Source organism: Coturnix japonica, chromosome 12 (genome assembly GCF_054131305.1).
Source record: "Coturnix japonica strain WE chromosome 12, WE-NBRP24, whole genome shotgun sequence".
NCBI classification, from domain to species: Eukaryota; Metazoa; Chordata; class Aves; order Galliformes; family Phasianidae; genus Coturnix; species Coturnix japonica.
Genome location: NC_140674.1, coordinates 6,207,377 through 6,233,341, shown reverse-complemented (window position 1 = coordinate 6,233,341; position 25,965 = coordinate 6,207,377). Strand labels below are relative to the sequence as shown.

The 25,965-nt window shown below is 37.6% G+C and overlaps 1 protein-coding gene across 6 annotated transcripts; it reads left to right on the top strand.

Moving 5' to 3' along the window:
* The first annotated feature begins 1,325 nt into the window (after positions 1-1,325).
* NMNAT3 (nicotinamide nucleotide adenylyltransferase 3) lies at positions 1,326-25,866 on the top strand. Of its 6 annotated transcripts, XM_085512844.1 has the most exons (8): positions 1,403-1,552; positions 3,708-3,754; positions 6,399-6,560; positions 7,171-7,206; positions 8,934-9,068; positions 18,021-18,204; positions 21,372-21,481; positions 24,484-25,866. In XM_085512844.1, exons 5-8 carry the CDS (start codon positions 8,954-8,956, stop codon positions 24,900-24,902), a joined length of 828 nt encoding a protein of 275 aa, XP_085368970.1. In that variant the 5' UTR covers positions 1,403-1,552; positions 3,708-3,754; positions 6,399-6,560; positions 7,171-7,206; positions 8,934-8,953; the 3' UTR covers positions 24,903-25,866. The 6 variants fall into 6 exon arrangements, with proteins under 6 accessions (XP_015726785.2, XP_015726784.2, XP_015726782.2 ...); XM_015871296.3 differs by lacking the exon at positions 6,399-6,560 and having other exon boundaries at positions 1,402-1,552; XM_015871298.3 differs by lacking the exons at positions 6,399-6,560; positions 7,171-7,206 and having other exon boundaries at positions 1,400-1,552.
* The last annotated feature ends 99 nt before the right edge of the window (positions 25,867-25,965 follow it).

Sequence of the window (25,965 nt, the reverse complement as noted above, 5' to 3'; positions counted from 1 at the left end):
ATCTTGATGTACAAGATTTAATCTTAAGATTGATTCTCTTTTTTCCTTTTCTTGTAAATGAAGCACAACGTTTCCCCTTATAGGAAACCTTATTTATTCCCCAAATATATAGCAGTAATTTAAAATATACAAAGAGGAGGTTTTAATGCTAGCTATTCTTGTTTTGAATAAGCATTATATGTTCAGTAGGCTTGCTCAGCAGAAATAAATGATCAATTTTGCTTTGGGATGTCAGCTTTATGAAGTTTTTAACTGGCTTTTTTCTCCCTCAAAGGAAGTTGGGAGAATTAATGTTTCTGTAATGTTGTAGATTTAGCCTTAGAAAGAAAGGCCTGGAAACATTAGAATTTATAAATGCTTTAAAGCAACAGACAGAACACTTTCTATACTTAACTACATTTTTAAGCTTGTGCCTTTCCTGGGGAATCTAATTTATGAATTCAAGCTTCCAAAGTGCGTAGATACATACTCTGCTTCCAGTCACAAGTCAAAGTTCCAAATGCTGAAGCCATCCCTGAGGCAGCATTAGGCAAGGCCAGACAAAGACATGAAGGACAGTTTCTGTTCCCACTGCAGCAGTGAAGTGCTGCCTTTTGCGTGTGTGTTCCAGATAGCAAAGTTTTAAATTCATTCCACAATCCCATAATCTTTTTAAATTTATTTTTACTATATGTCAAGTAAGAGGAGTGTTTGTGCTCCCTATTAACATCGTGGTAATTAGAGATTTTGGGGTAGATTACACAACTAGAGACATTCTGGCATCTTGAGATGCTTGAGATTTTAATATGACTGAGATTTTAGCATTTCCATCCCCAATACACTTAAAGACCTTTGTACCACTGCAGATCTCTGCATTCCTAGAATCACACAATGGCTTGTGTTGAAACAGACACTAAAGACAACCTCTTTACAACTGCTTGCGTTGGGAAGGGCTTCCATCCACATGATCAGACTCCATCCAACCTGACCTTGAGCATGTCTGAGGATGTGGCAGCCACAACCTCTCTGGGCAGCCTGTGCCAGTGCCACACCATGAGGGAAACCATCTCCTCCTAACATCTAGCCTAAGTCTTCCCTATTTCGGTTTAAAAGTATTACTTTTCGGAAAGAGTAGTCAGGCATTGGAATGCACTGCCCAGGGAGGTGGTGGAGTCACCGACCACGGGAGTGTTCAAGAAACGCTTGGATGTGGTGCTGAGGAATATGATTTAGCCAGGAAGTATTGGTAATGGTTGGACTAGATGATCTTCTAGGTCTTTTCCAACCTTGATAATTCTGTGATTCTGTGATTCTGTGAAAAGCATCCTGCCTTGTTCTATCACTATAAGACGGTGTAAAAAGTCGATCTCCCTCCTGTTTATAAGCTCCCTTTAACAGCAACGCCATAAGAACGCACAAACATTTCGGTTGTAACCCGACTTGGTCACCCCGTTGGTGCCAAGCAGCGGCCCGCAGAGCTCTGCTCTCCCTTACAAGCAGGAACGGCGGCGGGCTGCCAACCGCAGGACACGGCGCCGCAGGGACCGCGTGGGCTGCAGCGGCCGGCAGTGCGGTAAGAGCCGAGCTGCGGGTACTGTGCGACCGGGGGCAGCCGGGGCTGGGGGCAACGGGAGCGGCGGGCAGCGATGGGACTGAGCAGCAGCTGCTCCGTGTTAGAGCCGGAGCGGCCCCCGGCACAGCAGGGGATGTGTGTTGCATGTGTTGCATGTGTGAGCGTGCAGCTGATCGGCTCGGGCACTGACAGTACGGCGCTGTCCCTGAAGAATACAGGAACATTACACATCCATGTATTTTATATATGGATATTTAGAACGATAATTAATGCTGATAAATGAGCTTTGCCTTTTGTTTGTTTTTCCCCAAACGCTGTCAGTGAGTTAAAGCAGACGTTTTAATCCCTAGCTTTCCCTCTGTAGCCGTTCTCCTGTCTCCTCTCCTTCAGTCTCCGAGGCTGTCTCCCCTCTCACGCAGCAGCTGGTGTTTGGATTTATAAATGATCCCTGGAGTTGCATTATTCAAAGACGTCAGCAGGCATCGGGCCATGGCATGGCTGTGTGTGTTTTCCTTAAGCTCTGTGGCAATACAGTGTACAGTCAGTTCATTCCTGATCGTTAGTAGCTGCAGTTTAGGACTGGTCACATCGCACAGTTCTAGCAGTAAACTAACTTCGTGCCTTTAACCTCAGAAATGCAAATTGAAGAATTTAGCTTAGGTTTGGTAAGCTAATGAGCACTCAGATGGTCTAGAAATACTTGTGAAGGACTTCGGGGAAGCCCGGAGGTGTCCAAGGGGCACCGAGGGCACAAGGTGACAGTCCTGTCAAAGGCAAATTGGAACTATTTGAGGTTCTGCCTTTTCAGGTACTTTAATGAGATAAATCACATGTCACTGCAGTGATGATTTCTAAGGTCTTATTTTATAAAACGCTTGAGCAACAACTGCAGCATTTGGCAGGGCAGATTGGAGCAGCTGGGGGAAGCTGCCCACCCTGTGGCCCTGAGGCTGCCAGATCTCCAGAGTGATTTCACTGCCTGAGTTTTTCCTGTATTAGTTCCCTGTAATGCATCACTGAAAAATGCTGTAGAAGCCTCTCTATCCACCAAGCATTCTGCATTTTTCTTAGTACTAAGAAAGAAACTAAGAAACAAGCCATGAGGCTTATGCAGATCTCAAAACCCCTAAGAAATGCCATAATGTGTCTGACCAGAGGTCTGTCCAGCACAGTGGGCGTCAATTCCAGAGTGCCACTTTTTTTTCTTTGGTTAGATAGAAATCTCTGTACAGATGGAATATTCTCAGGAGCAAGCAAAGCATTTTGAGTGATAATAAGTCACACACGTTTGTCTGTTTGGTTTGAATTCTTTGACTGTAAAAGGTGAAGCAAGTAGAAACTCTAAATTAATCAACTAATAGATATATAAAGACAACAAGGAATGTGAAATCCTGTGCATAGGAACCATTTACTTAAAACAACTTAATTGCCATGCAGTCCTTGGTGTCACTAGACAAATTCATGTGTTAGTGTAAGAAATGTATGCATTCCTTCTGATGGCTTAAAAATTTGACAGCTTTTTGGTCACTGCAATTTGCTGGGGAAGTTACTGCTCCCACAAAGCAGAAGGGAAAATGGTGACTATCCCAATATTAAGCTTATCTTCTGTTTAAGCACAATAACTCCATACACCACTAGGGACAGCATTCGGTGTGTTTTGGATCCTTTTCACAGATACGTGAAGGGAGAAGAAAAGATGATTTTTGTCAAGTTGCATACGCTGTTGCTGTGGTGAATCCTGCAACAAGCTTGGAGTTGGTTTGGTTTGGAGGTTTCTTTGAAGCCGATTTAGAAAAGGCGACGAGACTTGCAGTTTTTAACTGCAACTCTAATGTGGAGATTGAAATGGAAAACTTCATCTTTTGCATAATGCTGAATATGATCAAAAATCATGTATCCTACCATGTACTTTGTTAATGGTTCTTCAGTGAAAGTCAAGAAATGAAGTACACCCGAGTCACTGGAATTTAATAATTATGTGATCCATTACGTGGCCCTGAAAAAGCCATTTTAGAGGATTTGAGTGTCATATCAAGCTGTGAATAATATTTATAGCCATCTTGTAAAATTCTTCTTGGCTGGGGTGAGTAACTTTTTGATAAGCAAATAAAATATCACCCTATATTATACATTTTTCATTTTTTCTCTTACCCAGATATTTATGTTATCTTCATTACTGAAGTGGAAAGGTTGGATATACAGGTATGTATGGAGGACTGCTTACACAGAAAATACATCCTGGGAACATAGAGACTGTACTAACTTCTGTTATAGCAATGGTTCCCATTAGTAATAGCATGAGAAAAATCTCAGGTACCTGATCATATTTTAAGAGTTATTTGTGTCATATGGTCTGCTGTGATTTTAGTTACCTGGTAAAAATGTACTTTTTTCTCAGACTTTGAGAATGTCTTACAACCATAACATCCTTAGCGTCACCTAGTGTAACTCAGATGGGCTCAGTGCACCTACATAAATTTATATAAAATAACGATGTGACCCCATGAAAGAAAGGATATGAGCAGCTTTGAACTTGTTAAAATCAAAATTTTATATAAATTAGTCTAGATTTGCCCTCACAGGAGGAGATAACACTTTCATCCTCTGCTGAAATTCAGTTTCTTTCTGCTCTTTATAGAAATCTTACCTCAAGGGTGAGCTCGCCTCACAGCATGCACGTATCAGTGTCTTCTCCTCCAGTTTACTAATTTAACAGCTCATGAATCAGACTGCACTGCTCAGCACTCCATTGTGCTTCTGATAATTAATCAGATATGGCTCTAATTAATGATTTTCAGCAGAATTTAACTGTGGTCATCTGTAACGTCATGTGTTATTGATGTATTTTAGGAATATAAGCAATAGGAAAAGAACTTGTAGGATTTTTTTAATGAGAATTATAACCGTTTTTTCCATCATATAATCTATTGCATTGCTTGAATGAGGCTTCCTCATTTGAAGCTATCTGTGCTTCTATGCACAGCTGCATGGTGTGCCATGTTGTTTTCTATGGTGCAGGCAGTACCATAGCAGCTACCGTGTAGTAAGAAGGCATCTGTTTGGCAAAGGTTACTGGGACTATCTCAGGGCGGAGCATGTGCAGCTCTGAATCAGAAGAGTTCACCAGGTGCCAGACAGTTGCTGCAGGAAATGCAAACCTGGTAATTGTCTTCTTTGAGCCCTATTCTTGGAGTAACCCCATTTGTCATTAAAAGCAAAACCTTCACGCTGTCTGTTCAGAGCTGTGCTTGTTTCTATTATTTTTGAGTTTTGAAGACATCAAAGATGGCAAAAGCTGTGTAATGTTTCAGAAGTACGACAAAAGGCAGCGTCTGTCATGGCAGGAGGGAAGCCAAACTGGCAGGAGATGTATTTATAAAATTCACTCATTTTGTGCAAAAAATCAAACATAGTTGTTCCTTAAATCCAGAACTGATCTTAAAGAATATATATTAGTCTCAAACAAACAGATTAGCATACTTGTTCTGCTTGATAAATGTGATGTTAAATGACCTGTTCCCAAGCATTCTATTAAATGTTTCACAATTCTTGAAAGCTGAATATGAGGTCCTGCTGCAGAACTAGCACTGACAGTTATAAAAATGTTTTATCAGTAATGCTCGTACAGCTCAGTCTTGTATCTGATTCTTTAACACATTTTTCACTAATGCCTTATAAATGCATCCAGTTCTGAAATACAGGTTTGTGGATGGGTTTTTCATGGTTTTGTTTGTTTGCTTGTTTTGTTTTGTTTTTCTAATGGGATTTCAGGTGCTTTGACTTGTTTTGAGGTGCACACACAGAGATGGCACTAACACAGCAAGAACTTGAGTAGCAAAGCAGACTGCTAAAACCTTGCTGGTTTTAAGCAGAGTGGAAGCAAGTCACTCTGATCACATGAAGACAGTTCAAAAGCACAAGAGCTGTTATGGTGGAAGATTACAAATGTAAAATATATGTGGTTGTCTGCCCCTTTTCTCAAAGAACTGAAGACTTGAAACTGCTTTGCCGAGTGGTGAATGTCCAGTCAGTACAGAAAGTTACTGCACAATTTGCTATTTCTGCTTTTGGAATATGGGACTTTGGCAGCTACAGCAAATTACGATTGTGGGAGGCTTAACTCTTAAAATCCAAGCAGTTATAAAAAAATTAAAAAAAAAAAATTGATTACTATTATCAAGAGGGAGATCCTAAGTTTCTTTTTAATAATAAACTTGATTTAGTAACACTGCTGCTTTGTAAACTCAATAATAGAATGCTGGAAAGAAATTGATGTGAAACAAAGCACTTGTTCTTGGAAGACTTGTTAGGATTCCTCTTATGGAGCCTGTGCTTAATCAATGTCTAAACATACCAGGAAAGAACACAGCTCACCTGGATCAGACAGAAAACTCATGTCCTAAAATGGCATGTGCATAACAGTGCCTTGTTCCTTGTAATGCAAAAAGTACATTAATCATTTAAAGTAGAGTTACTGGAGTTTCTTCAAAATAAACACTACCTGATCTTTTCTGAGTTTGTTGTGTAGTTGAGGTTTGTGGTGGCTGGTGGTGATTTTTTTCTTTTCCTGTATTCACCTCAGTTTCTGGCTAGGTAGAGTGTTTTGATGCAATAACAATTATAAGTAGAAAAACAATTCCTTTATACAGCTAGTCATTCTCAGGGGGTTGCTGAGATTATTTTTGTAATTATTATGGAGCATTTAACTTGTTTTATCACAGACCTAATAATCAATATTAGGGTGAAACGCAAAGTAGGAATCTACAAATAAGGTCACTTTAATTTTGGTACACATGAAGCCTGGAACAGCCTCTGGAACAGTTGAATTCGGTTTCTTTTCTCACAGTTACAGAAGTGGAAGAGCAGAAATGAAGACCTGATTTCTGCAAGTGTTGAACAATTGCTTTTTCTGCTGATTAACAGCATCACGACATAGAAGAGCTCCTAAAGTTTAGTTACCAAAATCCCTAAGAGACTTGCTTTCTTGGTTGCAACCCAATTTGAGATGGTACAGTCTGTCCTTTCCTTCCTTCCCAATTTACAGATATTATATGTTTTTCATATTTCTTCTTCTCTGTTAGAGGACAAGAGACATACTTGAACTAATTAGTATTTACTTCATCAGAATTACCACAAAAGTAGAACAGTTGAATTATCTGTGTACTTTCGCAAACGTATTTCACATTTCAGCTATGCTTAGGAGCTGCATTAAAATATTATCTTCAAAATAGAGGAGTATTCACTCCAGCTGGAATTCCTTTCCAGTCATCCTTTTTTCTCAGTCTAAAAGAAGAGAGGTACCTAGAATGCTTTCTTGGGAATGCAGCTTTTCACTCTTTCCAGCTTGAGATGATCCATACCTGATAGTCTTCTAAGCCCAGATTTACCTGTTTTGAATAGGCAACCCAGGGAAGAGCAGCTGAACCTGAAAGGCTTCTTTGAAATCTTAAAAGCTGTACTGTACCTGCTGAGTAAGTTAGGATACACTACATAGGGGTACTGGGAATAACAGCGTTGCTGTTTTGATTATTATTCATATTTTTCATTTCCATATAAATATATTTTGGAATGCCTCTTAGCTTATCTCCTGTTTGATCTTTTCCTTTTTATATATATAGGAGCTTCAATCCAACAATCGAAGGCATCTTTTTCAGGTGAGAAAAAAGTGCATAGAATAAAAAGCTGCTTTTAAAGTGAACAACAACCAAAAAATCTTTCAGTTTATAACTTTCAACATGGCCAAGGAAAGCAGTGCAAAGGAAGCATAAACTGCATGTCAGCAGAACAGGGAAGAATGCTGAAACGTTTTAGTAACAGATTGTTTTTCAGTCAATCAGGTATCTTTCTTCCTTTTAAACAGGTTAAAGAAACAAGTCATTCCTAGTAAAACGATGGTGGACTTACTGAATTGCTGGCACCAAGCAAAGAGCACTTTTGAGTTTGGTTTCAGGTTCCTTCTGAATAAGAAGCCTGTAAAGATTGCGTACAGCCTTTGTGTATGAATTTGTTAGTGTCTGGGCAGGGTTAGTAAACCAAGGAAGAGGGACACAGAGCTGCACTGTGTGCTTCCTACAGCTACTATAATTGTAGACCATAACATTGCTGTAAGCTTCTAACGTCTCTCCAGCCACAAGGTGATCTTGCCTGTGGTATATCTTTAGGATGGTAGGGGATATGTGACAAATAAATTAAAAGCGTATGGGGCAGTCTTAATGTGTATCCAGTACTAGGTAATGAAATCTGAGCGCATGCTTCAAGTAATTTTCCCTATGAAAAAAAAAAATTTCTAAGTGCTAACATTTCAGAAGTGAAAATCTCAAAAACTGTTGCTCTGTGCCTTGAATGCTGCAAATAGTACAGTTCTAGTCTTCAGAGTTAAGTCCTGAAATAAATTCTATAAATCAAAATGATCAAATTTGTAACTATTGAGTTTCAGTGTGGCTTTGTTTTAACCATTGTTTTTAAATGCTAAGACTAAAAAAAGGGGGGGAAGAATCAAGGGAATACAAGGGCTTGGATTAGTGCTGTTGGGTGTGTATGTGAAGTTCAAATGCACGGAAATGAAAACACACCTAAAAATCACACTTGCAGATACGTATGTAGGACGTAACTGTTGGAATCATGTCCCATAAACTGTAGACCAGTTGTAAAAATAATTAAGCAAAAAAGTAGTGCTAAGCAGAGTGACTAAAACTGCTTTTGTATTGAGATGACTGAAGTTGGCTAAAATGTATAAAGATTATTTTACAGTTCAAGGATTTCTTCCCACCCATTCTCTATAGATTTTAGTGTTCCCTGTGTAACAGCTATAGCTTCTGTTCCCTATCACTGAGCTGTCACTAGTCTGCCATCCAATGAAAAAACTGTACAGGCAACTGCTAATAAAGTATGTGCAGACTGGCTGCCTGCCCACCTCTGAGGAAACCAGGTTTGGGTGCTGCATGTGGGTTTTTGCCATATGCTGCACAGGTCCCAACTTATTTTAAAAATTAGGAATTTGATTTTGACAGGCCCACAGGTTTTAAAGTTATTAATAGGAGGCTGACAGAAGGTCAGTATGAGGAGTTGCTTCCTGACAAAAACAGGTTAAAAATAAAGTCAAAACCTGACAGTTCTTGATAATAATAGTACATGAATTTCTCAAAATAGTCTGTAGCTATTTCTGTATATACAGAAGAATTTTTTAATTAGTGTCAAAAAACCTGCATTTTTGAGCAATTTCTTTGTGTGTTGTGATGATACAGCAAACCAATCATTTGATACTTTACCAGTGTGTCCAGAATGTGTGGCTCTGAAAAGTGTGCTCCTTTTGTTTTGAGGAATGATGTGAAGACTGCACTTAGTCACGTTTGTCTTTCACTTTATTCTGTTTTTTCTTTAGGGTGCAGTTTCAGTATCTTCATGTCAGTGAAGAGCAGGATACCTCTCATTCTTCTAGCTTGCGGCTCCTTTAACCCCATCACAAATATGCATATGCGTTTATTTGAGCTGGCTAGAGATCACCTGCATCAAACAGGTCAGTAATGGGCTGTTAGGAGTACACAGTGTTTTGCTGTGGACAGGAAGATACTTCTAGTATAGATAAGCTGTAACTCTACAGATGGCTTAATTTTAATTTCATTATTGGTGATTCAATGTGAAACACTTGTGGCACATTCAATATAGAAATTGTAGCACTAAATTTAGAAGAGTAGAATTGTTCATGCAACTGAACTGTAAACTTTATCACCAGTTTCAGAATCATATCATGGGATAGACTGAGTTTTGTGGAAGACTTTAATAGTTTTGAAACTGGAAATAAACATTCTTTCATTTCATCCTTATGTGATGTTACAGTTGGAAGTTTTGACAACTGAGTGAAACTGGAGATACAATGAAATGTTAATTATTCATTATCCATCTTCTCTAAGAGAAACAACTTATCTCCTCTGGCAAAACAATGTCTTTAGCAATGAGATAAGATAGATTTCAGATGACTAGAAAGTTTCAGCAACAAAGGAGAGAAGTGGCTAACACCAGGAACTTAAGCAAGAATAAGAAAAGCTATGGAGGAGCGTTGTGCTCCATGCTTGGTAATGTCTTTATTGTTGACACTTATCTTCCTTCTGGCTGCTAAAGCATATGCATATGGAATTGATTTGAAGGGAATCATAGCTCATTGGAACCTGACAGAGACCTTCCTAGAAAGGTGGTGCAATAGGAACCTGAGAAGGGTGGTAGAAAGGATGACTTGGGAAATGTTGTCCTGTTGGCCTCACTGCAAATCAAGGAAAATCCAGGAGCAGGTCCTGGAAGCTGTACTAAGGCACATGGAAGACAGGAAGGTGATGCATGACAACTAGAGGTATGTCCTGCCTGACCAATGGAGCAGCCTTCTGGGATGGCATAACTTCATCAGTGGACAAAGGAAGAGCCACTGATACCATTTTTCTGGACTTCAGTAAGGGCTTTGACACAAAGCCCTTCTGACTCTAATTTAAAGATATGAATTTGCTTGTTCAGTGGATGAAGGGGCTGTGAGATTGTGTTCAGAGTAATGGCTCAATGTCTGGATGGAGACCAATAATGAGTAGCATCCCTAAGGTCTGAAGAGAAACCAATGCTCTCTAGAAGAGAGTAGGATCTAGAAGGATAAACGGTTTCAAACTAAAAGAGGAGATAATTAAACTGGATATAAGGAAAAAGCTTTCTACAATGAGGGCAATAAGGGCATGGGAACAGGTTGCCCCGAGATTCCTGTAGGTGTTCAAGGCTACACTGGACCAGGTTCTGAGCAACCTGATTCAGCTGTAGGTCTCCCCGCTAATTGCAGGGAAGTTGGACCAGATGAAATTCAAAGGTCCCTTCTATCTCTAACAAATCTATGATAAAAACGAATTGGGTCCTCAAATGTGAAGAGAGGTGGGATGCAGGAGGGAATCTGGTAACCCTCTGGTACAGTTCTGTAGTAAAAGCAGCAGCTGTGTAAACATCATACAGGGTGAAAATACTGACATAATGACATATCTGGCTCTGAGAACTGCCTCTGATGCTCTATTGTCCTGGAAAAGTAAGGTGATCTTGTTTTGAAGGAGTAGAAACAAAGGCTTATGTGCTTGAATTTCCTTTTCCTGCTTTCATTTTATAACTCCTTCAGGTGTCCAGGTGTGTGAAGAGGCAAAAGGAAAGGTGAGACCAACTGTTGATTCTCTTCGTCATATGTTATAATCCAGTCTCTCAGTTATTTCTGAATGCCTGGAAAAAGTAGCTAGCTGAGTATGAGATCAGCTACTGTGAGGAGGTGATGCCCCAGCCTTGATAACATTGCCTACTGCTGGTGCCTCTTCAGTACTTCTGCTCAGCTGCTAGTCAAGCAGAATTGACGACCTATGCAATATTTTGGCTGCAGTTAAGTTCACAATCGAGTTTTCCTGTTCTGAATGACGTGACTACCCCAGCATGCATCCTGACTGACATCTGCAGTAATTCTGCCTGCCAGCATTTTGCCTGTCATTTCAGTTCCAAATGCTGTCTAATCTTATAGTAAGGATGTATGAAAAAATAAGTAGGATACTTCATTGACTTTTTGATACTTTAAGTAGCATCTGCAATTTCATTACTGCATGTCAAGTAATTCATTTTTTGCTATTACCAGTCAATAATTCTTGTAATGCCACCTTCTAATTACAACAGACATGTCTACATGTAAATGATTATCTTTTGTTTTGTATCTGAATTTTGTCTCTAGTCCATATCAGTTTGGTTCTTCACACATCCTCACACATAGCTAAACCTTTCTGAGATTCAATCCTTTGTTTCACCATTTTCTTGAAAGTTACACTGACTGTGCTAAACACCTTTTCAGTCTACGGTAGGTAGGATGCTTTTTTCTTTGAGGGTATGTCTCATACTTGACCATAAAGTCCAAAGTGCTAAAAAATACCAGTGTAAGGTGTTTTTAGAATCTTGTTTGCTGAGTATTAACAGTGGAGAACACACATCACATCAAGTTTCCAGATAAAACAAAAAAGGATGCAGGCCAACAAAGGGAAAGACATTTCTGGCTCTGACAACACAGGTACAAGGGAGAAGTGAAGGTAAATGAGTTACTCTCTGTATGGTAAAGAACTAGTTCTTCTAGTAAAAAACTTCCCCCTAACATCCAACCTAAATCTACCCTCTTTCAACTTAAATCCATTTCCCCTTGTCCTGCTATTATCAGCCCTTTCGAAGAGTTTATTCCCTCCCTTTTGGAGTCTCTCCTGTGAGCCTAGACCATCAGATGGGTGAGGACCTTTACTTTTCCTTTGAAATACCATCCTATCAGCACTAGTCTCTTTTCTATTCCATTCCTGTATTGCCCTTCCACTGTGTTAATTTTTCAGATTGTTACACTTACAGAAATGTGAGGCGTTGGTCGTCAGATGCAGTTCTGGGCAGTACAGTTGAGAAATCTGAGGAGCTACTCATCAGTCTTGGGAGTTCACAAGCTTCTGCTGTTCAAGGGTTGCATCTTGATAAAAGGGACTGATAAGAAGTGGATGAGGTCAGATTGTAACAGCAGCAAGTCAAATAAAGCCTGTGCATTCCTGCTGTTTTCTGCAATGATTCTGATAACCAGAACTTGAAAACAGCACAAAAAAGGGTTTGATCCTACTGTTTGGGTGGTGTGTATAACATCACAGATATGATTGGAATAGGATCAGATCTGCAGTTATTATTTGTTCCACATGCAACTAAATTCAATAGAATTTAGAATTCTTGAATTAAAGGAAACAATTCGTTGTGGGTTTTTTTGGTTTGTTTTCATTACAAGGCTTATAGCAATTTCTCATTAAACAGAGTGGCAGGAATTTGTTAAACGGTACTAGGCTCTGTACTAGAAGGCTGTATGGAGAAATGTACGTGTGGTTTAGCTTCAGTTCCTTCTATGCACTATTTTTGCACCATGCAGAGGTGCAAATCAAAGCAGCTGAAGCATAAGTCTGAATGCATTTAAAGATACACCACATCTCTGAAGAAGACACTCTTAATATGTAAAACTCTGAGTCCTTGTTGATGTGTGTAGTTTAGCTCCTAATCTTTTTTTCTGAATTTAAGAAATGCTTTTATAAGTTTTATAACTTCTCCTGTTGCAGAAGTTTTGGTGTCTTAGTTTAAAATGCAGTGAACTAGGGGGTGGGCATCCCCTGATATTCAGGTTATGCCCTGCATTTGAGGTTCTTCTATAACTAAATGGCAAAAATATACTAAATATAATAAATATACTAAATGGTAAAAGGCAGCATGGATGAACGATTTCAAGATGGGATATCCTATGTGCAGGACTTACAATCCTGCATTAATATTCACAGTATTAGCTTTCTGCTTCCTTTCAGGAGGAAACAGTCATTTGTGAAGCTGTCTAGACACTGCTTTTCTTTGGGTCCAAACACAGTGAACTCTAAGTAGTACTCTGAGGTCTTGAAATGAAATGTTTATTTGAGGTGTGATGTGTGGAGATGATACAGCATTTGTTTGAGGGCTGATCATTGTACATCCCCAGGAACTCTCCTCCAGTAGAGGAGTAACTGAAGTCTCAGTGTATCAGAGAGCAGCTGTCCAACTATAGCAGTGAATGTGCATCTTCAGGCCCTGTTGTTCATGCAACCAGGTGGATATGATAAATGTTTGTCTAGGTACTCCTGTGGCATCTGTCACTACAATCTTTGCACACCTCATCTATTTCAGTGAATGCATCTTTAAGCACTTTGAAGTGGTGAAGGTAAAGTCATCCATTCTATGAAGAGCTATCACAAAGGACTGTCTGTTATTGTTCTCATGTATTTATTGTTTACTTTGACTTTCAGTGCAATGACAGCTAAATTGCTTACCCCTTTGATTTTTCTTTTGTTGAATTCTCCTCACAGAAGGTTACTGAACAAAGTAAAAAGTCTTGACTATTTTCTTTTCTTTTTTCATGCTTGGCAATATCTACATACATGTGAAGGGAAGGTAAGCATAGGATTATATCCTTTCGATGTTTTATCTGTGAACAGTTATGAAAAAGTCATATATGGGGTTTCTTTATCTAGTTATTTGGTGCTTTCTTTTCATTTTTCTGTGCTTCATGGCATCAAAACAAAGATGTTAGACATCCCACCCCAGTTAATTTTAATATATAAGTAAAGCTAATGCTTTGATTTTACTGGAAAAGTTAGAAAGCTTTTTTATTGTGTTTCACTAACATTAATAGTCTGAGAGCTCTGGGAGGATAACTGCTATCTCTTGTGATTTCAAGGAAAACAATTACTATTACTTTGATACAGAATGGTATTATGTGATTTTAATATATGCATACTCAACAGAAGATGGATTAAATAATTCAATTAATCATATTTTGAAATGCAAATGTCTGGTTTTTAGTAAAGAAATTTTAGCTTTACTGTAAGCTATTGTTGCATTTTAGGTGGCTTCAATGAGAGACTAATTATTTTCAATACTTCACTTCTGATATTGTTTTATATCACTATACTGCATTTTGAAATAGCTGCTGTTTTTGTCACAAAGCAGACCTTACTTAATCAGTGATTTGCTTTATGTATTTAATGTTGTGTAAATACTGTGGTAAAATTCAAACTGCTTATCAGACTCATTTTGTTCTTAAATATGTGGGTAATATAGGTCCAATAAAGCATAGAAAACACTAATTTTCTGGGCAAACCTTCAGAACTTTGGACTAAAAATGTGCAGTCCTGCATCATGCAATTGTTCATGTTACTTCTTGAGCATCAGCCACCATTGATCTCTTAATGAACTTGAAGAACCCCCTTCATAGTAAAAACTGGGAGCGGTTAAGCTCAGTCCAAGGGTATTTATAGTACAAATAATCATGCTGATAAGTTCATACAAGCCACTAAACTGTCTTTCTCAACATGACCTGGCAAAAATAGAATTGGGTAGAATGACCCAGTGTATTCTGCTGGATGACACATTTTTAAAATTGGTTGAACCTGAATGTGTGGTTTTTCTGAGCTTTTCTGCCCTGTGCAGCTGCTCTGTTTTTCAGGCGTGCCTACATCGATCTGTGACCTCTGTGATCAAGAGCATTGGTTCTTTCAGCCACTGAGGCTGAATCCTGCCCTTCACACTGGTGGATCATATCAGTCAGCTGTCAGTCCTGAGTTGCTGTTAAGGAAACTGGGGCAGTCTGGGGAAGGGAAGGGAAGAAAAGCCAAGCTCAGAGAGTTTGTTTTGGCTTATGCTTAGATAAGTAATGAGTGAAAATTTCTCAGCTTAAAAATTTTGTATAGGCTGAGATCCGTATGGTCTTTAACATCTATGTACACAGGAAGTGAAAATGTGCATATTTCCAGGCTTTGAGTTGTTTAAACAATGCCACAAATGCTAACAGAAAACCTGTTCTTTTCCTGTTATAGAGTGTAAACTGATAAGGAGTTTCACTGCAGCCTAGAGATGAGATTAGCAATAGTCCATAATAATTTTATGTAAGCCTACATCAGCAAAATTTGTAAAGTTTTGCAGTTTTAACAGGGTTATTAAAATAAATGATTCATCTGCTGTTTTCAGTCATATGAAAGCATAAAATCTTACAGTAAAGCTAACATCAATTCCTTGTAACTATTATATGTTGGCACTGCCTGTTTATATTGGTGTCCTGTAAATCTTAAGTCTTATCCTGTAGACTTTAATTGGGGCAGTTAATTTGATGTAACTAATGAGGCTGGCTAAATGGATTTGTCTAATTCTTAGTTGTAGAAAAAGTAAGAGGCTAAGTTTTGCAGGACGTGTGCAGCAGAGAGTGAAGTTTACAGAAGCTGTTAATGCTAAAACAGTGCTACCTTTAGTAGCATTTCGGGAGAGGAATGAGATAAAAACAATGCTCAGACTGTCCTGTTGCAGCCTGCTCCAGAGGTGATGAAAGGGAGAACGGTGATAGGGTCATTTCTGCTCACTGAGTAGGATAACACCATGAAGCTTCAGAGCTTCCAAGCCTGTCATAGATTTTTGTATGATGCTGAGAGGAAGATGGGTAATGACATAGTTTCATACTTTATCTTCAAAAAATGTTTACCCATATCCATTTAGAAGAGAAACTCTAGCCATGTAATATCTTGTTAAAAGATAAAAATTCTAACAGAGTTAAACTGTGTATGGGAAACAATAAGTTTGCTTAAATCCAATAATAGAAACACCAAGAGTCCTTTAAAGCTCAGAAGGCAAATGCATACAGCATAATTATCTGAAGTCTTCAAATGTTCCTGCTTTAAACTGCCAGTGAAACATGTATACATGCTTATATGGAGACATCTAGACCCCAAAGAACTAAGGTTCTTGAACCCTAGAGAATTTTTCTCATCTAGTCTGTTATTTGTAGCTAACTGTATTTTCATTAATGAGTAGCTTTAAAAATAGATTTTAATTAAACATCAGAACAGGCAATAAAACAAATTTCAAAATGACAATTGATTGCATTCAGGAAGTACGATGTGAAGGTAATTCTGAGTCAAGACAAATTTGAAACTGCCTGGAATGATTGATGGGGCAAGAAAGAAGGTGGCAGAACTTAATGATTTCTTCTTTGTGTGCTGCCAAGATTCAAGCACATCTGAACACATGAACTCTTGAATTACAGAAGAGAACACACTAGAGCCAGTAATTTTGGGCTGTACAGTTGTTGTTTTTTTAGGTTTTAGATTCTCTCATGTTATGCTTGTGTAGAGGTGCATTTTTAATCACCTCTAACTGTTACTGTCCTTGATTTTCAGTACCTGAAGTGTTAGCAGTCTTGCTTTTTTTCCTCATTCAGTTGGTTTCATTTCTAGTGTTGACCAAGCTGATAGAGCATCAGAGGGTCTCATCCCATCCAGTTTATCCAGTTGTAGGCCAAACTTCAGACAGAAATGTTCACAAATCTCAAGGATATGGTAGAGTTGCACTCATTAGCCAGCATGACCACACAATTTTAATTTTTACATTTAATATATATATTTGAAATACAGTGGAGCAATGAGTGTCTGTGGAAATTGGCTAGTGAGGAACTGAGATGTAGAAGATGAAGTCGTATAAGGACCCTAATGGAAGTACTGTAATTGCTTTCCTCTCTAATATGTAATTTATTATAGTGTTGCATCTTAGCAATATATCAGAGAATAATCGTTATTCATATGTCAAGTGGAAATATTTCCTGTTTCAGATTGATTTATTTCTATACACATCTTTGCATGTTCCTGGGAAGTCTTACCTTACTCTCTTGACCATTTTACCTATCCTGAAAGTGTTTTTAAAACAGAGGATGGGTTAGGCTGTCATTTTCATAGGAGACAGGTTAGTAAATCCTATTGGAATTTAATGTTCGTTTTTAAATTTCAGCTCCCTCCTTTTGAAAATTGTATCCCTATTTTAGAAAAATAAATTTGTATTTTTTAATTTAAAAATATTAAATTATCATGTCCTAACATCAAAAACTATGAGTCCAGGGAAGTCATTTTCATTACGGAGCACCAGAGGGAACTTGCTGCATTCTGAGTTTCTTTGCTGAAACAACAGAATTAAAAAACAAACAAACAGACAAACAAACAAACTTGAATATTATATGTATGGTAGTTGTTTAAAATATGTGTGTTGGGGTAGAAGTCCTCCATTTCATTTCTGTTTATTTGAAACACCTCTTCCCTTCTCATGGTTGAAAGGATACAACTTTCATTAATACTTTTTCTCTGATTATTAAGATTACATGTTTCTAGTTTCTTGAGAGAAACCCAGAGTTACAAACTGTAACAAAGAGCTGGTATGAACTTCTATATTAGAATAGTGGAAAAATATAGGAATATTTTCAAATTTAGTTCATGCTGTGAGACAAAAGAGCTGTTTAATGTAATCTCAGCTGATGTTTGGACAATAGATTTCTAAGTAAACTTCAATCCTGTTATCCCACCTTTGTTTTTGAATCATCTTATTTGTATGACTTGTATTAATTACATCTCAATATGCTGTAATTCTTGCTTTAGTGCTCTGAAGAGGGACAGTGATTTTGATTACTAACAAGCAGCAGGCACTTAAGAATGAAGCACTGGTCAGTTAAGTCATCCAGTATTCTGACTGTCTAAAAGCTGTACTGATACAATTATTGAAATACAGAGTTTAATTCTACTTAGCAATTTGGACAGTCTGCAAAAGAAATTATAAGTATCTCTGTTTGCTTGAAAACTGTGTGTTTGCCTCTCCTTTTTCTGTCTAGTAGGATAAATATTTTGGTAGTGTTTGTGAGCAGCTCAGAGGAACAGGAAGGTTGTTTTTCAACTATTTTAAATTGCTATTTTCTTATAAGAAATGACTTACATCAGGTTGTTCATGGCTTTCTGTAACTTTGAAGTTAACCATGCTTTTAGGAAGAGGTTACACTAGGTGAGCTCTTGATATTCCATCTGCTCTAAATTTTCAAAATGCTTATGAATGACAATATGACTGCTCTTTTTCCTTCCAAAAGGAAGATACCAAGTGATTGAAGGCATAATGTCTCCTGTCAGTGATGACTACAGAAAGAAAGGCTTGGTTTCAGCAAAGCATCGGATAGCAATGGCCAAACTGGCACTGGAGACATCTGACTGGATTCGAGTTGATCCATGGGAGACTGAGCAGGAGTCATGGACAGAGACAATAAAAGTGTTAAGGTAATTAAACTGTTTTTTCTTTCTTTATGAATTTCTTGACTGCCAGAAATCAGTCAGGCTGTCAGATCAACGCATGTAATGTGCTCACATAAAACATCCAAGCAAAGCAGAATATATCCGTTTATGGTATCACCTCTTAGGAGGCAAAGTAGTATATTTGTGACAGTGGAAAAATCCGTGTCATTTTTCTTCATAAGGAATGTCCTAATCATTATTTCCCCTTTTTGAGTCTTTCATTTCCTACAGCAAAGCAGACAGGCTTTGCTCACACCAGCACTATACCCCCAAATACAGCTCTTCTGCTCTCTAAGTCATTAGATACTGTGTTGAAAGCCTTTGACAAGAATGGGCCCTGCAAAACTGCAGTCATTAAAAAGGGTTCAGCATGCAGAGCGCTTGGCTCTTGTGTTATTTCTGTAATTTTTAACTCTCTAACCAGGTAATAGAGAGATCTTAATCCAAAATTACAGGAGTTCACAAACAGATCTATTAAGATAGCTAATTCTAGATTAGCTGTCTTGGCAATATTATGCCTACAGGTTTATCTGTTCACACTTGATTAAAAAATTCCTTATAAACTCTAATGTCACATTAAACACAAGTCCATAATGGCTCTTCAAAGTGACTGAGTTTGCAGTTATTGTGCTAGAAGGAAAAATGAAAGAATTTGTCTGAAACCTGCCTTGAAATATATATTTTTTTCCCATAAGCTTTATCTTGGTAACTCATGCAATATGGGGCAAGGTATAAAAGCATAAACTTCCTTTGCTGATTGTCTTTGGAAGCACATGTACTGTGAAAGTCTACAGGTACTGTGAAAGTAGAAGACTTCAGGAAAGCAAGTGTGTTGTAAGAAGTATTAATTAGTTTTCATTTCTGCACACATTTTCTAGCTTGCTTTCTAACTGGAAACAGTGAAAACAGAATTTATTCTAGGGAAAAAGCTTAGCATTAAGGGAAGCAGTACCTTAATGAAATGGCACGGGTAAGGGATTGGGTCTTATGTTGTTACTGTTACACTTGAATATTTTCTGAGAATGCCTTCTGTTACCAGTGCTTTGAATTGTTCACTTCACCAGAACTGTGTGTCCCGAAAGGTAGTCAGGAATGGTGTTTTCCTACAGTACTTCTGAGTGTGAAGAAATGTCACATTCCATCAAAATCTTCGGATTTTGCAGAGACTAACACATATTTTTGGCTCGCAAGAGTTTTAAGTCCCAGAGCTGTATCCCACTTGTGGCAGTGTCATTAGTTGTCTGTTACTTTAAGTGAGTATAAAAATTTTGGAGGCTATCCCAAGGCTGGTTTTTGTTTCTTAAAACAAGAAGAGGTAGCATGATAGAGGTATTTTCTCATTAGCTGCCATGGCTGAATATTCCTAGGCAAGAAAGCAGTATTTGTAATATCTGAAGAACTACAGTCATCCCTCTTGCAATGTAAACTTAATTGCAATAAAGATAGACATTTTTTAATTCCAAATTAATTCATACTGTGTCTTGCCCCACAAGTTCTGCTGAGTTGTGCATGTGATTTAATTACATAGAAACTGAAAGCTTCACACAGACTTCAGAAAATGCTTGGTAAACTGACAGATTGGCTTGTCCTTTTTGATATCTCTTTCAAATAACATAATTCTCCCCACCTCAGCATTTGAAACGCCTGCTGAACAGACCTTTTGGCAGCTAAGATTTTGCATTGCTTGTGCTGTGAGTCCTGCAGTGTGTTCTTTGCCAAAAAATCTTGGTTTTGAATTGAGGCCCAAGAATGTCAGTCCATGATATGAAGTTACTGTGCTTGACTATACATAGCATCAGCCTGTTTACAAGAAGGCAGGATTAAAAATAGAAATGTAGGAAGGCTCAGGCCAAGCTACTGCTACCTACTTTCTCCTGCCATATGTCCCACACCCCTTGTCTATTCAGTTCCCTTAGCATTGGCTGAGCAATGAAAATGACTGCAGGTAATTATGCAGCCTGGCTAGCTGCATATTCTTGGCATTCATGCAAATTATTACTGTGGCTCCAAGTATTTCTGTGATTTGAAGAGTGTATGCTTAAATCACTAAACTAATTCCTTAGGCCAGGCATTCAAAAGGTTATCTATAGTTTTGTACACGTTCTGAATTCAGACAAGTTAAGGGCAAAGCTGTACCCTAATGACCACAGTCTTTGCTGTGATAGAGCTGTATAAGACCTCATAGTCACTTTGGATATGTAAATACTAGGCAGGCATGTGATGCTGGCATGAGTCCTTGGCTGTGCCAATTAATGTGAGCATTACATAAGCATGGCTTATGACAGGGCAATCCAAGGCCTGTTTTACACAGGCAAAGCTATGCTGATTTGAAGGAAGAGAGTGGAGATGTATGGATACAAAACTGGTGCTTGTCGTAAGAAAGGGGCCATTACTATGAGATGATAGTACTAGTACACAGAGGGACACCAAGGGTTTGGAGCAGCAAAAGAATAAAGTGAAACCTGGAACAACTGATGAAAGGATCCTTACACGTCCTCGTGAGCCTGAATTCAGTGAATTAAGAAGCATACTAAGTGTGCAGAAATCTTATGAGAGAACTGTGCAATTTGAGTTTCTCTGAATTGTGATTAATATAAAATATAAGGTGGAAACTCAGGAAATGATTTTGTTTGTTTGTTTGTTTTTGTTTTTGGTGGTTTGTGGTTTTTGTTTGTTTGTTTGTTTGTTTTTTGGTGGAGAATAGGATGAGAGAGAACAGTATTTCCTTCTGAACACTTTCCAAGAGTGTTACAGAAATGTTCTATGTGAGGGGTTGTATTTAATCAATAAATTAAATGCAGTGGTACAAGTGCCATTTCAAGTGTGATTTAATGTGTTTTCAAGCAAAAACCTACACAATGTTTTAAATTCAATGTTTCTATAAAAAATTTCCATAATAGTAGAACTTCAAAAACAAATTGAAAACCAGAATGTCATTACACGGATTGCTCATGAATTCTGCAAAATTTAACTACATTTCTACTAATCTCATAGTAGAAAGAATATAGTGATTTATTATTTTTTTTTTAACACATTGTATTCAAATCCAAAGTGTATAAAAGCAGACTGTTCTTGAATCTGAAAGTGCCAGGTAATCGCTTTGTGCATCTCTGAGAGGATTATCTCACACAAAGCCTTTATTTTACTTGCAGGCACCATTACAATGAGTCAGTCAGACTGCTCCAGTCCAGGAAGGAATGCATGAAAAACAAGCAATTCTCAGAAAGATCTACAGATAATTCAGTTTCTTCACAGAGCTCAGGTTAGTTCATAAAGGTAAGCACAACGTTGTTTAGCATTGAAGACAATGTGACTTTATGGAACTACAATGAATTAATTGGACAGGGCAGCTGGGAGGTTTTGATGGTTGGGGTGGCTGGGGCTACCTGCCAAGAACAAGTTATGCCAGCATGTCTGCTTGTGTAGTTACTTTGTAGTAAATACCACATAATAAGGAGATTTCCACAACTCTCCCGCAATAAGATTTATTTGGGGTTTGTATTACTTTTTGGTTTTATAATACATCACTTGAGCTGTGTGAGAGATATACGCTGTAACTCTCCTGTTTTACAGTATAGAGCGTATTAATAAAGAATATAAATATAGGAATTATTCATAATTGCAGTTGTTACACAATTTACTTTAGTATTTGTCTGCAATACCAATGATCCTAATGCAAGGCTTTTTTAAATTTGCTTTGTTTTCTTAACTGCATTTCTAGATAGAAAAGCTTCACTGGCATCAGACTTATGACAGATTCTGGAAAGTCAGCTTTGGCTTTCCTATTTTACCTGGTTCCCTAACTTCTTTAAAGTATGGGCTGATATATATTAAACTACTCCTTTAGTGCTGTAACACTTGGACATGAATAATCTATTTGTTATTTGTGGTCACACTTAAGTTTCCAAAGTATGGGCGGCTGCAGCGTTAGAGATGGATGAGAAGCAGTCTGTGGTGTTTAGGCAGCAGCTGAATCTTGCCCAGTGGAATTAATGGTCAAAAGTGCAAGTCACATTTTTCCCCTCATCACGCTAAGAAAAATTAGTGTAAAAGTAGATAAGACTATTTTGATTCCCCATCATGTAAAATTTCTCATCTGGGTATTTTCTTTAGCTTTTCAAGTTTTGCAGCATTTTCTGTTCAAACTAGTCTTTTTTTCCTGTTAAGTTTCTTGGGTTAGAATCAATCAGTCATCAGCATAGGTTTTTTCTTTTCTTTTTTCTGAAGTCAAAAACAGAAGCTGGGTGAAAAGAAGGACTGGCAAGAAATAGATCTCCCTGTCTAGAACACAGTGCCTGGATGTTTTTCTTATTTGTTTCTATATGTATTTTACCTGACAGCTATTTCCAGAGAACAATCTGTTACTGTGAACAGGAAGAAGTCCAGCAACCTGTTGCTTCTTTCCTTTTCGGCTTTCAGCACCCTGTCAGACTGAGCCACAATATGGGCTCAGTTATATTCAACACACCATTGAGGAGGAATGGAACAGATTTTCTGTGCTTCCTCTGGAGGCATGCAAAGTGGTGGAGCAAAGGGAAAGATCAAGTGCTATTGAAAACTCCAGAATGGGGTATAGTTTCTTTCTCAAAAATGTGTTGGTTAGCACAGACTTCCTAATGGCAGGCAATTGTCCCCCAGTTTCCCTCCATCACAAAAACTTCTCTACAAAACCACTTGAGGGATCAGGGAAATCTGCTGAATCAGGCTTTTCTCTAGAGTTTGCAGGAAAGATCTCCTATATAAATGAAGCTTTTGCAAAGACCAGGTTGAATTTAATGGTGCAAAATTCCATTACATACTATTTTCCTACTAAATGTATTCTTAATGATTGCCTTGTATGGTGCTGACTCATGATTTTTTTTCCCCCACATACAAAAATCAGGTAATTTTAGTATATGGTGCAAATAAGAAGGTTCATTAAGGACATGTATGGAATGTCTGTTATGGCTTTTTAAACTTAGAGTAACTTACTGATGCTATCTATTCAGAACAATGATGAAACAGAGAAGACTTGGATTTTTTTTCTTTTTTTTTTTTTTTTCAGTATCTGAGCTCTAAATATCAGAAACAGCTAAAACTAGTTTCTTATGGTTATTCTTCTGCTGTAATAGTCTATAATGCCTACAGCTCTCTGTTAAAGTCCCCAGAGAGTTCACACTTCTTCCCCTCTTCTGAAAAATTTGTTATAGGAGAATAAAACTTGGATAGCTGTACTGAAGGAATTAGGTGTTAGGTGTCTGTATTATCACTTGAGTGTTCAATGTTTTGGTTTTTTTCAAAAGTAGCTTACTAACTAGTGTAAGCAATGGCTAAGCAATTCAAATGAAACTGCTGAATTACAAATTGCTTTGGACAGACTTACAAGAGATGGTTAACTGTTTTCTTTTCATTTATTATTGATTTCTCAGCTCCTCAAGTCTTAGTTGGCCAGCTTTGCTGTCATTGTGCAAATGATTTTCCCTGGTGCAATCCAACAGCAGTTGTCCTTCATTAGACCTTGCTCATTCTAGGGTCTGGATTCTTTGAATTTTTTCAACTTTGGCTTATATCCCCAACATTCTTGATTGAGCCGTGCTGATCAAAAAAACAGCAAAAATTTCCCTGATTAAGATATGCCATATCCTGAAATTAAGGCTACAGTACTTATCTAAAAAGAAATGAAGAGCAACTATTTGGTTTTTGCACCCAGATTGTGGAAGCTGCAAATCATTACTTAGCAAAGTGTTCTTAAGGGCCAAAGACATGTTCTTGTTGGCACAGATGTGGAAGTGCCTTTTGTAAAGCTTAGAATCTCTTAATTTAGTTTCTAGCTTAAAGAGGGCTTTTTGTTTTGAATTTCTGCACTGGGCTGAATCGACTGTTATATAAATCCTGTAAGTTTCTGATCATTCATCAGCTATTGGAAGTATAGACATTATTTTGAATTTTCACTCTCTTGTTGCCTGATCTTTATCCTAAAATCATTCTCATGTTTGTTAGTTCCTTGCCCTTTTTAGATTGGTTGTGTAGAGGAATCATTTTCCCCTTTAATGCAGCTTTGAGTGATGATGAAGCAGGTATGGTAATTAATTGTGACCAGACACATAAAAGCCAAGCTAAATGATTCCTTTGACCTTTTGAAGGAAAACTGAAATAAAACATAAATATTTGATATCAAAACAATTCTAAGTTTAATGTCCATTATCGTGTTCCATATTATTATGTTGTATCAGAAGATACAACAGAGCAAGTATAGAAATCTCTTATTTCTTTTTGTCTTTCTAGTTCTACCAGAAGTAAAGCTGCTCTGTGGAGCTGATTTTCTACAGACGTTTCAGACACCCAATCTCTGGAAGAAAGAGCACATCCAAGAAATTGTAGAACAGTTTGGTTTGGTCTGTATAAGCCGTGCTGGCTCTGATCCTGTCCAGTACATCAATGAATCAGAACTTCTAACTAAATTTCAGCACAATATATTTCTAGTGAAAGAATGGATTCAGAATGAAATCAGTTCAACACAGATACGCTATGCCTTGCGCAGAGGATTAAGTGTAAAATACCTCATACCAGATTCTGTCATAGACTACATTGCTTACCATAATATTTACACAGAAGAAAGTGAACGGAAGAACGAAGGCGAATTGCTTCAGCCTCAGAAATTGTATAAAGCAGCAGTAAGGTTGCTAAATGACAAATGTCCATAGTTTGTGGACAGACGTGGCCTTTTCTTCAGGAGAAGTTCATGAAAGATGTTTCTTCTTGATAAGGGGAAAATACATCAGCCCAAAACTTCCTGAGTTCGTGGTGTTTTAATTAATTTTTATGTCTATATTGTGCATCATAAATTCAGCGCAATTGAATACCATAAAAATAGAAATGAGGTTTTAGCAATAAATAATAATCTCAAGTAATATTTAAAGGTTTAACATAGTACTTTCTGGATTTGAAATTCCTTAATCCTATGGAGAGTTAAAGGATGAAGATGTATATTTGTTGTGAAGCAGCAAATTGAAATGCATAGTAACTTCTCTACTGTTCTTCAAAATAAAAATACTTTTAAATGTTGATTTCTTAGGACCCCAAGTAATTTCTTTTTCTAAGGAGTCTAATGTAAGCTACAAGTGGGTTTTTTTGGCAGATTGGAGAGGTTGAAATAAAGCAAGTGCTTAAAAATTAACACACCACTCATCAGTTTTAAGCCTCCTGATTTAAATATGAAAGACAGTCCTTGTCCTGCAACTTGAAGTGGATTTCTTCTCTGATAAGAAGTCTATAGGTAGGATCTATTCCAGAGACAACTGTGGAACATTAATCCTCTTTTTAAGCAGTAAAGAAAAAAAAAAAAAAAATGCTACTGATGTTCTTGGTCACAAATTAGGTACATGAAAATGTAGTTGTTTTCCTTTGATGAATGTAGTGTTTTCTTGCTGCATTTTACATGTCTAGCAATGCAAAATAAAAGGAAAAAAGAAATACCTCTGAAAAACAACCAAAGCCAAACACCAAAACCTAAAAATGGCCATTTTCCCCAAGTAATATTAAAATGCATACACTTTTTCATAGATCAGTCAAGCTCAAATTTGTGTTGTATAAAACATGTAAATCGTCTTTTTCTACAGGTGACTTCGTTTTTGGATGATATGGAAAGGTATTACCAAAGAAAAGAAACCAAAACATTATTTGTTCTAGTTTGAATATAAACCTCAAGTTATTATAAGTCATTCTTTTCAGAAATGTTACTTGGTCTAGGTACAGCCCTTTGTAAAG